We start from the raw sequence: 13,389 nt of genomic DNA, 5'->3' as shown, positions 1-13,389 counted from the left end.
AAATCAACGTGAAGTAGTTGTCAGTTGTTGTCAGACAAAAAGTTTGAAAAACTACACTCTAACTGTACTGTACTTTGCTTTAAGGCTATATTTCCCGAGAAGAAATATAAATAATAATAAAAATATAGCAAGGTCCAGAATCCTTCCAGGCAATAAATCCTGATGTCTAAATTACTCCCAAACTGGCTTTTTGAGGAAAAATGTGGTAAATGTATCACAAACCCACAGGTAAGACTCTGGGGAGTTATAGTCCTCTTCTTCCATGAGAGCAAGATGAGGTCTCTTTTTTTCTTTCCTCCCCAGCATTGGCATCTTTATTTCATTTTCATTTTTTTTTTCTCCAGCTGTTTACGGCTCGCCTGAGACGCTCTGATAAGACACACAAGCGTCTCAAAAGGGGGAAAAAGCTCAGCGTGACGAGGCAGGAGGAGTGGAATTGTTTGATGGAGACGCCGATTGCATTTCTCATGTGTTTGGCGAACCCATGTCGCTACTGGAGAACATCTGAAGTGGCACTTTTTTTCACTTGTTTTTAAGTCTTATCGCGACAACATGATGGTGCGGATTAAATGCACCTGGGGTGGCTCACCTGGAAGCGCTCTGGCTTACAGGACTCCGGGATAATGGAAAGGTTAAATGTGCAAGCTACAGTTTCGAAACCTGTATTAAAGTCATTTAGTATTTGTTATACGGCCATACAGCAGTTAAGCTTTCTGTTCCTGTTGTAACGCGCAAGTAACCATTGTTTGCCCGAGCTCCATCCATTCAAGAACATTTAACAATTTAAGGCCTCCCCTCAAATACATTATACATCTTACTTCATGTCTGCAGTTCAGTCAATAAATAAGAGGCCAAATACATTGGAAAGGATTGCACCCTTCTAATCAGATGTATCACAAAAATCCAATATTTTTTAATCAGGACAAAATAAGTGCTCAGATCAGTTTTTGCATTTATTTATTTATTTCTGTATTTATTTATTTATAATCAAACCTACTGAGGAGTGAGTACAGTATCATAATATCTTTCAATTTCTAAATGCAGATAGAAAAGATCCACTGCTCAACTATAAAAAAATAACTACAAATTGTGCATAAAAAGGCAGCCCGGTAGTCCAGTGGTTAGCACGTCGGCTTCACAGTGCAGAGGTACCGGGTTCGATTCCAGCTCCGGCCTCCCTGTGTGGAGTTTGCATGTTCTCCGGGGCCTGCGTGGGTTTTCTCCGGGTGCTCCAGTTTCCTCCCACGTTCCAAAAAGATGCGTAGCAGGCTGATTGAACACTCTAAATTGTCCCTAGGTGTGAGTGTGAGTGCGAATGGTTGTTCGTTTCTGTGTGCCCTGCGATTGGCTGGCAACCGATTCGGGGTGTCCCCCGCCTACTGCCCGAAGACAGCTGGGATAGGCTCCAACACCCCCACGACCCTAGTGAGGATCAAGCGGCTCGGGAGATGAATGTGCATAAAAATTCCCGTTAAAAGATGTCACGAAATAAGTGGTGTCAGTTTGCTGGGCATTGAATTTCCTTGCGACAAGAAAAAACGTTGCGACCATCAAAACTGTTGACGACCGTCTGGTGAAAGTTTTTGCAGCAGTCTTTCAACGCATCCTGACGAAAAATCAGCAATCACCCTGATCACAAAAACTCGCCAACCTTGGCTGCTCAGTGAGATACGGCCCAAAATGTATTTATTGATTTTCTTTCAGGATTTGTCTTCCCAAGTTCCCGGTTTTTTTTTAATGGAAAAATGAATATCGAATGTTTATCAGTGTTTTTTGAAGGATTTGTCGGATTGGTAAAAAGGAAAAAGTAACACATATTCTAAAACATTAAAATTGAAATAATTGAAAATGACTCAAGGGCCTCTTAGAATGTGGTCGCATGCGGACAAATTACTGGCCTAAATAAATCTGAGCTATCCATCCATCCATCAATTATCTGAACCGCTTATCCTCACGAGACTCGAGGGTGTGCTCGAGCCGCTCCGAGCTGACTTCGGTCAGTAGGCGGGACACACCCTGAACTGGTTGTCAGCCAATGCACAACATAACACATACAACACATAACATAAACAACCATCCACACTCACACCGAAGGACAATTTAGAGTGTCCCATCAGCCTACTATGCATGTTTTTGGGAATGTGGGAGGAAACCGGATGACCTGGAAAAAACACATGCAGGTATGGGCAGAATATGCAAACGCCACACAGGAATGCCGGAGACCGGAATCGAACTCTGGACCTCTGTACTGTGAGGCAGACATGCTAACTATTTGTCTACCTTACCGCCTAAATCAAATATAAATTTGAGGAATTCCTCAGAAACTGTTAAGGGTGAAGCTTACTGACACTGCAGCCTTTAATTATTTAGGCCTGGGGCCAGTTTAGTACCGGGGTTTAGTACCATTCGCTACTACTCATGTTGCTATCTTGTTACATGTTAGCATATTCACATGAGATCAAATCTTTTTAGAAATCCTGTGGTACCTGACAAGAGGGCAAATGTCAAATCTTTATCAAGCTGTCTTATTAACACTTTAGCTACTCAGGTTGCCGTCCTGCTGTATGTTATTTTGTATATGTTATTGAAGGATTCACTGCTAGTAGTTTGGTTATTTAAAATGTAATTTAATGTGTTGCAGTTTTACATAAGAGAAAAGTTTTTATTTTCTTCCCTTATCGGAGCAAATGTGACACAAATGTGTAACAGTCAATGACCCTAAAGCCAAGCTAAATTGCATTTGTAGGCGCAACTGTCAGGCCCCTATCAAGTAGATATCCTCCATTTAATATGAATACAGTGGTCACTGTCCAATGCAAAATATATACAGTAGTGAGCCCAATAAACAAAACGCATGTTTGGACTTGAGCCCTTGTCAGATCATTGTGCAACTGGCAGCACTCTTGAATTAAACAAGGACTTTTAAAAGCATCCAAACATTGGTTGCGTGTGCTTGTGACTACAAACTACAAAAAGTGACATGTTGTGATGGCAAGCAACACTATCCACCCCACTCCCCTCAGATAGAGCCATCTAATTGGTCGAAGGCTGTTAATGAGGCGCTGCCAGTTTTTGCACTAAGTTTTGCTGAAGCATTTATGGCCCGCTGTTTTATTCCCCGATCTGGTAAAAGATGTGGGAGCAAAGTCTGGTGGCTGCTCTGAAAAAAAAAAACATAGAGTTTACTCAATTTTATTTTGTCAAGTGGCTTCACACGACAGAATCCTTTGGATGTAGATGCATTTTAAATAGATGTACAGTTTACTTAAAAATATACCTGGATCCACATTTTATATATATACAGAATACTGTATATATATATATATATATACATACCTGTATACTGTATATATGTACAGTATATGTATATATGCACACACACACGCACACACACAAACATTTAGGCGGCTCGGTGGTCGACTAGTTAGCACATTGGCCTCACAGTGCAGAGATACAGGGTTTGATTCTGGCTCTGGCCTTCCTGTGTGGAGTTTGCATGTTCTCCCCGTGCCTGAGAGGGTTTTCTTCGGGTACTCCGATTACCTCCGACATTCCAAAAACATGCATGGCAGGTTAATGGAACACTCTAAATTGTCCCTAGGTGTGAGTGTGAGCACAGATGGTTGTTCGACTATGTGTGCCCTGCGCTTGGGTGGCAACCGCGGGCCGGCCCGGCGGCGGAGACCAGGCCGGCTCGGCGGCCGGGCAGCAGGCCTCTTGGACAGATTGAGAGATGAAAAAAAGCCCCCGTTCAGTCTCAATGCCGGAGAGCGGGCCGGCTCGGCGGCGGAGAGCGGGCCGGCTCGGCGGCCAATTGCGGCTGGCAGGAGGCCTCTTGGACAGATTGAGAGATAAAAAAAAAGCCCCCGTTCAGTCTCAATTGCGGAGAGCGGGCACACCAGTAGACGAGAGGGTTGCCTCCCTCCGCCTTCGGGTGGGTGGACGGGTCCTGACTGTTGTTTGTGCATATGCACCAAACAGCAGCTCAGCATACCCACCCTTTTTGGAGTCCTTGGAGGGTGTGCTGGAGAGTACTCCTGCTGGGGACTCCATTGTTCTGCTGGGGGACTTCAATGCTCACGTGGGCAATGACAGTGATACCTGGAGGGGCGTGATTGGGAGGAACGGCCCCCCTGATCAAAACCCGAGTGGTGTTTTGTTATTGGACTTCTGTGCTCGTCACGGATTGTCCATAACGAACACCTTGTTCAAACATAAGGGTGTCCATATGTGCACTTGGCACCAGGACACCCTAGGCCGCAGTTCGATGATCGACTTTGTAGTTGTATCATCGGATTTGCGGCCGCATGTTCTGGACACTCGGGTGAAGAGAGGGGCGGAGCTGTCAACTGATCACCACCTGGTGGTGAGTAGGCTCCGATGGTGGGGGAAGATGCCGGTCCGTCCTGGCAGACCCAAACGTATTGTGAGGGTTTGTTGGGAGCGTCTGGCGGAATCCCCTGTCAGAAGGAGTTTCAACTCCCACCTCCGACAGAGCTTTTCCCATGTTCCGGGGGAGACGGGGGACATTGAGTCCGAGTGGACCATGTTCCGTGCCTCTATTGTTGAGGCGGCCAATCTGAGTTGTGGCCGTAAGGTGGTTGGTGCCTGTCGTGGCGGCAATCCCCGTACTCGCTGGTGGACACCAGCAGTAAGGGATGCCGTCAAGCTGAAGAAGGAGTCCTATCGAGCCTTTATGGCCTGTGGGACCCCAGAGGCAGCTGACGGGTATCGACTGGCCAAGCGGACCGCGGCTTCGGTGGTCGCCGAGGCAAAAACCCGAGCGTGGGAAGAGTTCGGTGAGGCCATGGAAGCCGACTTCCGGACGGCTTCGAGGAAATTCTGGTCCACCATCCGACGTCTCAGGAGGGGGAAGCAGTGCACCACCAACACTGTGTACAGTGGGGATGGGGCGCTGCTGACTTCGACTCGGGACGTTGTGAACCGGTGGGCAGAGTACTTCGAAGACCTCCTCAACTCCACCAACACGACTTCGTTGGAGGAAGCAGAGCCTGGGGACTCTGAGGTGGGCTCTCCTATCTCTGTGGTTGAAGTCACCGATGTGGTTAAAAAGTTCCTCAAGGCTCTGGATGTTGTGGGGCTGTCCTGGTTGACACGCCTCTGCAACATCGCGTGGTCAACAGGGAGAGTGCCTCTGGATTGGCAGACCGGGGTGGTCTTTTTAAAAAGGGGGACCGGAGGGTGTGTTCCAACTACAGAGGTATCACACTCCTCAGCCTCCCTGGTAAGGTCTATTCAGGGGTGCTGGAGAGGAGGGTCCGTCAGGAAGTCGAGCCTCAGATTGAGGAGGAGCAGTGTGGTTTTCGTCCCGGCCGTGGAACAGTGGACCAGCTCTACACCCTTAGCAGGGTCCTTGAGGGTATGTGGGAATTCGCCCAACCAGTCTACATGTGTTTCGTGGACTTGGAGAAGGCGTTTGACCGTGTCCCTCGGGGAGTTCTGTGGGGGGTGCTTCGTGGGTATGGGGTACCGAACCCCCTGATACGGGCTGTTCGGTCACTATACCACCGATGTCAGAGTTTGGTTCGCATTGCCGGCAGTAAGTCGGAATCGTTTCCAGTGGGGGTAGGACTCCGCCAAGGCTGCCCTTTGTCGCCGATTCTGTTCATAACCTTTATGGACAGAATTTCTAGGCGCAGCCGAAGCGTTGAGGGGGTCCGTTTTGGGGGCCTCAGTATTACATCCCTGCTTTTTGCAGATGATGTGGTGCTGTTGGCTCCTTCAAACGGGGCTCTCCAACTCTCACTGGAGCGTTTCGCAGCCGAGTGTGAAGCGGTTGGGATGAAAATCAGCACCTCCAAATCTGAAACCATGGTCCTCAGTCGGAAAAGGGTGGAGTGCCCCCTCCGGGTCGGGGAGGAGATCTTACCCCAAGTGGAGGAGTTCAAGTATCTTGGGGTCTTGTTCACGAGTGGGGGTAGGAGGGAGCGGGAGATCGACAGGCGGATCGGTGCAGCGTCTGCTGTGATGCGGACGTTGTATCGGTCTGTCGTGGTGAAGAAGGAGCTGAGCCAAAGGGCGAAGCTCTCAATTTACCGGTCGATCTACGTCCCAACCCTCACCTATGGTCACGAGCTATGGGTCGTGACCGAAAGAACGAGATCCCGGATACAAGCGGCTGAAATGAGTTTTCTCCGCAGGGTGTCCGGGCTCTCCCTTAGAGATAAGGTGAGAAGCTCAGCCATCCGGGAGGGGCTCAGAGTCGAGCCGCTTCTCCTCCACATCGAGAGGAGCCAGATGAGGTGGCTTGGGCATCTGATTCGGATGCCTCCTGAGCGCCTCCCCGGTGAGGTGTTCCGGTCATGTCCCACCGGGAGGAGACTCCGAGGAAGACCCAGGACACGCTGGAGAGACTATGTCACCCAGCTTGCCTGGGAACGACTCGGGATCCCCCGGGGAGAGCTGGAAGAAGTAGCTAGGGAGAGGGAAGTCTGGGCTTCCCTGCTAAAGCTGTTGCCCCCGCGACCCGGCCCCGGATAAGCGGTAGATGATGGATGGATGGATGGATGGCACTAGTGTGACATTTAATGTCGGACTAGTTCAACTAGTGAGGTCTAAAATGTTCACTAGTAGAACTAGTGGATGCCAACCTGCTCACTAGTAATCTAGTTGCACAAAATATAATGAGGAGGTGGGGCAGAAATGTGGCTGCAGGATTCCTATTGGATCTGCAGCTAAAATACACCAATCGGGATTCAGATTTTGTCATAATCACACCCACTTCATTTGCATGTTTTACACTAGTTTACAAGTTGCCCTGAGGATGTGCAGCTAGTTCACTAGAGGATGCCCATTATTGGTTACATGTCGACGAGTGAATCCAGGAATCCAAACTAGTCAACTCGGTGCAATCAATTTGACCTTACACGTTAACTAGACGGTTTCAAAATGTGAACATGTTCACAAGTCAATTTAGAGATATCCACTAGTTACACTAGTTGGGCTCATTTTCACTGTACTTGTTAACTAGTGATACACATGTTTCCTCACTAGTAAACTAGTTGGGTTCACTGTGACACACTAGTGAGCTAGTGACACAGATTTTCGTATCACTAGTTAACTAGTGGAACGTATTTTGTCTCACTTGTCAGGCTCAATGCTGAACATGTATAGACTTTGACTGAACATGTTTGACAAAACAGGGCACTAGGTGACATGTGCACACATCAAATTTACTAGTGAAATAATCACATTTGGCTAGTTTACATGTTTGGCAGTTACAAAACTTTACAAGTTCACTAGTTAGTTAGTTAGTAGCACGCCCGACGGCAGGTAGGCTAACTTTGACAAATCTTATTGGCTCTATAAATGTTGCTATTGCATGAGTTTCAATCAATGTTATGAATAATACGATAAAAATGAAATAGTTTGGGCCATATGCCTTTTATTTGGTACTGTGTAACTGAGTGTAAGTATATAATAATGAGAGGGGAATCGAAGATTATATGCCCGAACGTCTTTGGCTATTTTGAGATTAGAATACCTGTACCCAATTTGCTGAAGGTACGATTGACAGTTGCATATTCTGTTCCTGTATACAGAAACACAAACACTTGTTCATGGGATACACAGAGTCTGGAGAGTAAGGCTGGAGACTGTTACACCCGCGCTGCAAGAAGGAGAGATACCGACGCTCGTTCCTACCGACTGCTGTCAGGCTGATGAATAAAAAATAACAATCATAGTGGTAATGATAATTGAATGATGCGAAGGTAAATTGTAAATAGTACTGTGATTTATCCATTTGTGTTCATGTTGTATTTAATTGAAAGATGTTTGTTGTTGTTTTTTTTTCTCTTCTTTCTACATGCATTCTTGCTGCTGGAGGCTGTAAATTTCCCCATTGTGGGACAAATAAAGGATATCTTATCTTATCTTATTCCTGTTGCCGAATTCCGATCATCTTGTACTCCCACCTCATTCGGAATGCTGCAAACTGACCAGAATTGGTTTGGGTAATGCACAAATGACAGTTTTTCACAGTGAGATTGTATTTTTACCCCCCACCCCCATTTGTTACTGTTATTGCTTCATTGGATGTGTAGTCCTGAACTGGTTGCCAGCCATATCACTAATGTTCAAAAGTTCCGGGTCACTCAGAAAATCCTTATGCTTTAAAGAAGAGCAATGGTTGTTTGTATTGTTTAAAAAAAACACTAGCAATGTCAAGATTGGTATTTCCAATTAACTTAATGTTATTGTCATGGATAAAACGGTGGGTAAGGGTATAAGTGACCTCAAACGTAGGAACAGTACATACCCTTGTGCTTTTATTGTAAAAATTATGCTCATATGTTTGATTTTTCTTTTTTTCTGGGGGATGGGTATTTATTTTCCAGGGATCCCAAGTCATGATCTGCAAGGGACAAACTCCCCCGAGTGTTATGCACAACTTTCATGGAGTCTCGCAGAGTTTAATAATTACATCTGTCAAAGCTTCCCATCAGTTAGCCTAAATGTTTTTGGATTTCATCTCGCAAGAGCTGATAAGTCGAGGCGTCTGACTAGAATTCGGGCAAACACTTTAAAGGACCTCAAAACAGCAGTTGGCAGAAGCAGAATATATATTCTTCCCCAGACCAATATTACACTGCCGTTAGAGGTTAGTCTTTGTATTGATCAAACATTCCTTTTGGATATTAGCACTCTGATTAATAAGACTTTGTCTTGTCAACATAGATCACTGAATTTGAAAATACTCACGCTGTACCAGAGACATCCCAGCCAACTGAACACGAGAGCATTTCCTCCTCCACCATCCACAACATTGATGGCTTCACCTACTGCTACCTCAACAGCCACCAGATCTGAGGTCTCACGCAGTACCCAATCTCGACCCCCTGCATCATCAGGTATCATATCTCTGCCCTCACCTGCAGTCCCTCAGGTCATGCCCTCTGCTCCTGCAGTACCAGTTCACTTGTCATTTGTCACATCTAACAACAATTCCGATGCAAGTTCTCAGTCTTTGCCCTTCAAGGCCATAGATTTGTCCTCATCGATGAACAATGATGGAAGCTCAGCAAGCACAGGCTTGGACTCTTGTCAAGTAAGTATTTGTCCACAATGTTGTAGTTTATATTTAATAATTCAGGCTGGAGGCAATTGTGAGCTAAATGTTTACAATTGGAGATTAAAAGGCACCCTCTCGGTGTTCACATCAAAAAAAGACAGCTGGATGTAAGTCTAACTCTTTCCAACAGGAGCCAAGTTTAGAGTCAAGTTTGGATTCTGCGCAGCGGCTCAATGCAGGGACCCCAGAGGTATATCCCCACATGGAGATTATAGATAATCTGTCATATGTTCTGAAAATATGACTGCAGACATGTTCATGTTTTCACATTATAACATGCACCATTTGTACTTTTGAAGGTATTTTACAGAGTGACACGCTTGGAATAAATGAACAGGTATTTTGTAGGTTTAGAAACATGTACCATATGTGACACGGAATTCTATTCAATTTCTGTTCTGTCTTCAGCACTTGTGCTGTGCCCTGTATATTGACAGATAGTTCAACAGCCCTTTCTTATTAACACTCTGGAGAAAGTTTTGTCCTTTATGAAGGTTTGAACATAAGAAGCTTTTTCTCCAGCAAAACTCTATGGAAAATACAGAAAGCAAATAAATGATTTGTCACTTTTACTCTATTGACACCAATGTGAATGAATAAGAAATTAAGGAGATCCACGTGCATGAATTAAATCACAATACATCTGTAGATAAATCAAAATGCAGTACATCTATGATGCAAATGGTTTGAGATTCTGGAGTTCCAGTATGTAATTATGATTTGGGTAATCTGATTTTTAGGACTCGTGTGGATGACTTTTTTATTGATGATTCTGAAGAAGAGAGGTCAGATGATGACCTCATGGCAGTTGCTTATGAAAATGACAGTCCTCCATCAGTAAGTTAGAGCTCTTTTAAACATAACATAGGCCAAAATGTTTTTTTTCCAGGAGTTGTTTATGACACTGCATTTTAAATATTCATAAGTGGAAATAATTTGTTGCCTCTCTCTGCCATTGTTTTGCCATTCAATTCCAATATACTGTTCTTTTAATATACATTAGGAAGAAGTGGATCTTGCCACTATTTTGAGGAATTTTCACGAGGATCACATTTCTGGCAATCTGGTATCCACCATCTGTATCAGAAGGAGTAAGCTTCTGGAGAGTGCCATTAAAGCAATCTCCAGAGTGACTTTCTGTTGGATGCAGTCACCACACATAGAGTTTGTAGGAGAAGATGCAGATGATATGGGGGGACCACAGCAGGGGTTTTCAGGTATGAATGCCGGTTTTAGTTTTCCATTTTCAACACAGGGGTGCAGGAGCTTATCCCTGCTGTCTTCAGGCGCAATGCGCACAGCACCCTAAACTGGTTGCCAGCCAGTTGACTGCTCCAAATTGTAAGCAAGTGCGAATGGTTGTTCGTCTCAGTGTAGCTTGCGATTGGTTGACGACCAGTTCAGGGTGTACATCGCCTACCGCACAAAGACAGCTGGGATGAGCTCCAGCACGCCTGCAGAGCAATTCATAAGATGAATGAATGGCTGAAAGAAACCCTTTTCTTTTGACTTTTATCCTAGACTCCTGATGATAGAGGTACAGACCTCCCTCGGAATTTTTGAAGGAAAGGCTGGCCAGGTCTTTCTTACTTATGACCAAACGGCTCTAGACCAGCAAAAATATTTGAAAGGTGGCAACCTTATCGCTTGGTCAATTGCTCATGGTGGTCCATGCATTAAGGCCCTGGATCCTTGCCTCTTCCAGTTGATGTGCGGCCAGGAGCCAACACTGGAGCAGTTTGACTGGCATGTGCTGCCTGACCCAGATGTGCAAAGCAAAGTCAAAAGGGTACATCATGATTGTCATTTAAAGATGTATTTGTAAAGAGTCACACTGCTACCAGTTGCTGTTTATTTCTATGAAAAGAAAGTTCAGTCTGTGACTCGGCTGCATTGTTCCCACTCCTGTCTCTCAGATTCAACAGTGCAAGACAAATGAGGACCTAATAGCACTCCAACGTGACTTGGGGGACTGGATTTCTGAGTGTGGCATCCCAGGAATATTTAGTGCCAAAGTTGAAGACATGCCAAAAATCTATGCGTATGTTGTCAAGCATTACATCTATCTCAGGTAAAAACACGCAAAGGAAAGAAACATTTCAACTTTTAACTGCTACGAAATAGTGTCACTGAGGTGATGTAAATATGTAGATTTCAATCAGACCCTGCCTTGACTAACTTATATTTTGAAATGTTAGTTTTGAATCAACAACAAATCGTGATGAACAAATGAATCTTCATGAAGTCATTATTTTTTGACTCCTCTACATGGCACTCACGATCCAAATGTACTGTAGCCCCAGATTGGTTTGTGTGCGCCTATTAGGTAGTTCCGCCTACCAAATAGGCGCACACAAACCAATCAGGAACTACCGGTACATAAAGATGCAGTGGAAATATTTTAAATTTCCACTGCACTAGTGTTTATCTTCAAATCAAGAGTACCATCTAGAAGAGTAAAAAAATATCACAAATGCTTACTTTTTCCAACATTTCCGGTTTTGCAGAATCGGCAATACTAGTGTTTCTAATTCTCAGGACAAAAATAATGTTGGAAATATTCTCAGGACAAAAATAATGTTGCTCTTACAAATGACAGAGGTCCCAGCTGAATATCAGTTAGAAATGTGTTTCTCATTGCTGAAACAAGAGACAGATGAAATTAAATCATGAAAAGGTGTGCATATAGGGGGTTTCCCCTTTCTGACCTCGTCATGACTGCTAAAAATGGAAAGCTATTGTAAAAACATAATTATGATTACATACCCTACGGTCATATGAATTTGGGCCCAATAATGCGTTTTATGAAAAACTCCAAATGTATATCAGGGATTCAAAACTGTTACAGACTAATACACTCTGCATATGTTCTCAATGTTGCATTATAGAACAGCCAAGATGATACACCAGTTCACGGAGGGAATGAATGCATACGGAAAGTTGTGGGACCTAGTCAAGAAAAAGTGGATCGCTTTCTTGCCCCTGTTCACCAACATGCAGGAACCTCTGTCAAAGGCAGCCTTCAAAGCCATTCTCACTTATAATTACAGTGACAGAGGAACCAATAATTGTCAGACAGAGGAGGATACCATCTACAGCTGGGAAATGGTTTTGAATATGATTGAGGGTAACTTAATCAAGCCTTTGTTGCAGAAATTATTAAATACCTTGCACAAACAAAATGGCACACTTAAAATTTTCATTACTTTGACAGACTGATCAAAGTGCTATAGTCGGATGTTTTACCACTTGAAGACAATATAATTGACACAAGAAAGGGTTGTTAGAAACTTTTAATGAAATGCAAATCTTTTTCCTTACATTATGTTCATACACCCTAAATTTGTTACACGAGAAGATGGTGAAATACTGTCCAGATGTTATGTTTGATTGACTTTTTTTGTGTCCAATGGCAGACAAAATGGGCGGCCCGGTAGTCCAGTGGTTAGCACGTCGGCTTCACAGTGCAGAGGTACCGGGTTCGATTCCATCTCCGGCCTCCCTGTGTGGAGTTTGCATGTTCTCCCCGGGCCTGCGTGGGTTTTCTCCGGGTGCTCCGGTTTGCTCCCACATTCAAAAAACATGCGTGGCAGGCTGATTGAACACTCTAAATTGTCCCTAGGTTTGAATGTGGGCGTGGATGGTTGTTTGTTTCTGTGTGCCCTGCGATTGGCTGGCAACCGATTCAGGGTGTGTCCCCTGCCTACTGCCCGGAGACAGCTGGGATGGGCTCCAGCACCCCCCGCGACCCTAGTGAGGATCAAGCGGCTCGGAAGATGAATGAATGAATGAATGGCAGACAAAATGGTTGAAATCAGATTTGAAGACCTTCTCGTATTCATCACTGGGGCAGATGAAGTTCCTGTCCTGGGTTTCCGCGACAACATCTGCATCGATTTTTATGACCAGGCTGAGGGCATGCGACGTTTGCCCTATGCGTCTACCTGCATGTTGTGTTTGTACCTGCCGAGAGGAGTTACAGAGGAGAACGACTTACAGCAGATGCTCTCCCAGGCAATAGGCGACTCCTTGGGCTTTGGAAAGGTGTAGAGGTGTGTTTATCTCCCTTCAATAATATTTTGAATCGTTCTTGCACACACCAGGTATTTTTCCCTCAAGTCTGTTGTTTCATTGATTGTATTTTGAATATATTGCAGGTGCTCTGGGCTCAAGTTAAGTTGCTGTGATATAGTCACTGGTTGTTCAAGACCCCCACTGTTTGCTTGAAACTGGTTGAACTGTATGCCGTGTCTTGCCAAGCCAGCTTCGAGATTTTCTTGGCTGTACGGGTCATC

The 13,389-nt window shown here is 44.9% G+C and overlaps 1 protein-coding gene across 1 annotated transcript; it reads left to right on the top strand.

The window, feature by feature from the left end:
* Positions 1-10,619: 10,619 nt before the first annotated feature.
* LOC127597367 (uncharacterized) lies at positions 10,620-13,144 on the top strand. The gene is made up of 4 exons (XM_052060388.1): positions 10,620-10,883; positions 11,011-11,165; positions 11,983-12,221; positions 12,948-13,144. Exons 1-4 carry the CDS (start codon positions 10,623-10,625, stop codon positions 13,142-13,144), a joined length of 852 nt encoding a protein of 283 aa, XP_051916348.1. The 5' UTR covers positions 10,620-10,622.
* Positions 13,145-13,389: the final 245 nt, after the last annotated feature.

Source organism: Hippocampus zosterae, chromosome 1 (genome assembly GCF_025434085.1).
Source record: "Hippocampus zosterae strain Florida chromosome 1, ASM2543408v3, whole genome shotgun sequence".
NCBI lineage: Eukaryota > Metazoa > Chordata > Actinopteri > Syngnathiformes > Syngnathidae > Hippocampus > Hippocampus zosterae.
The sequence above is the reverse complement of the archived record's forward strand: the minus strand, read 5'-3'. Positions and strand labels throughout refer to the sequence as shown.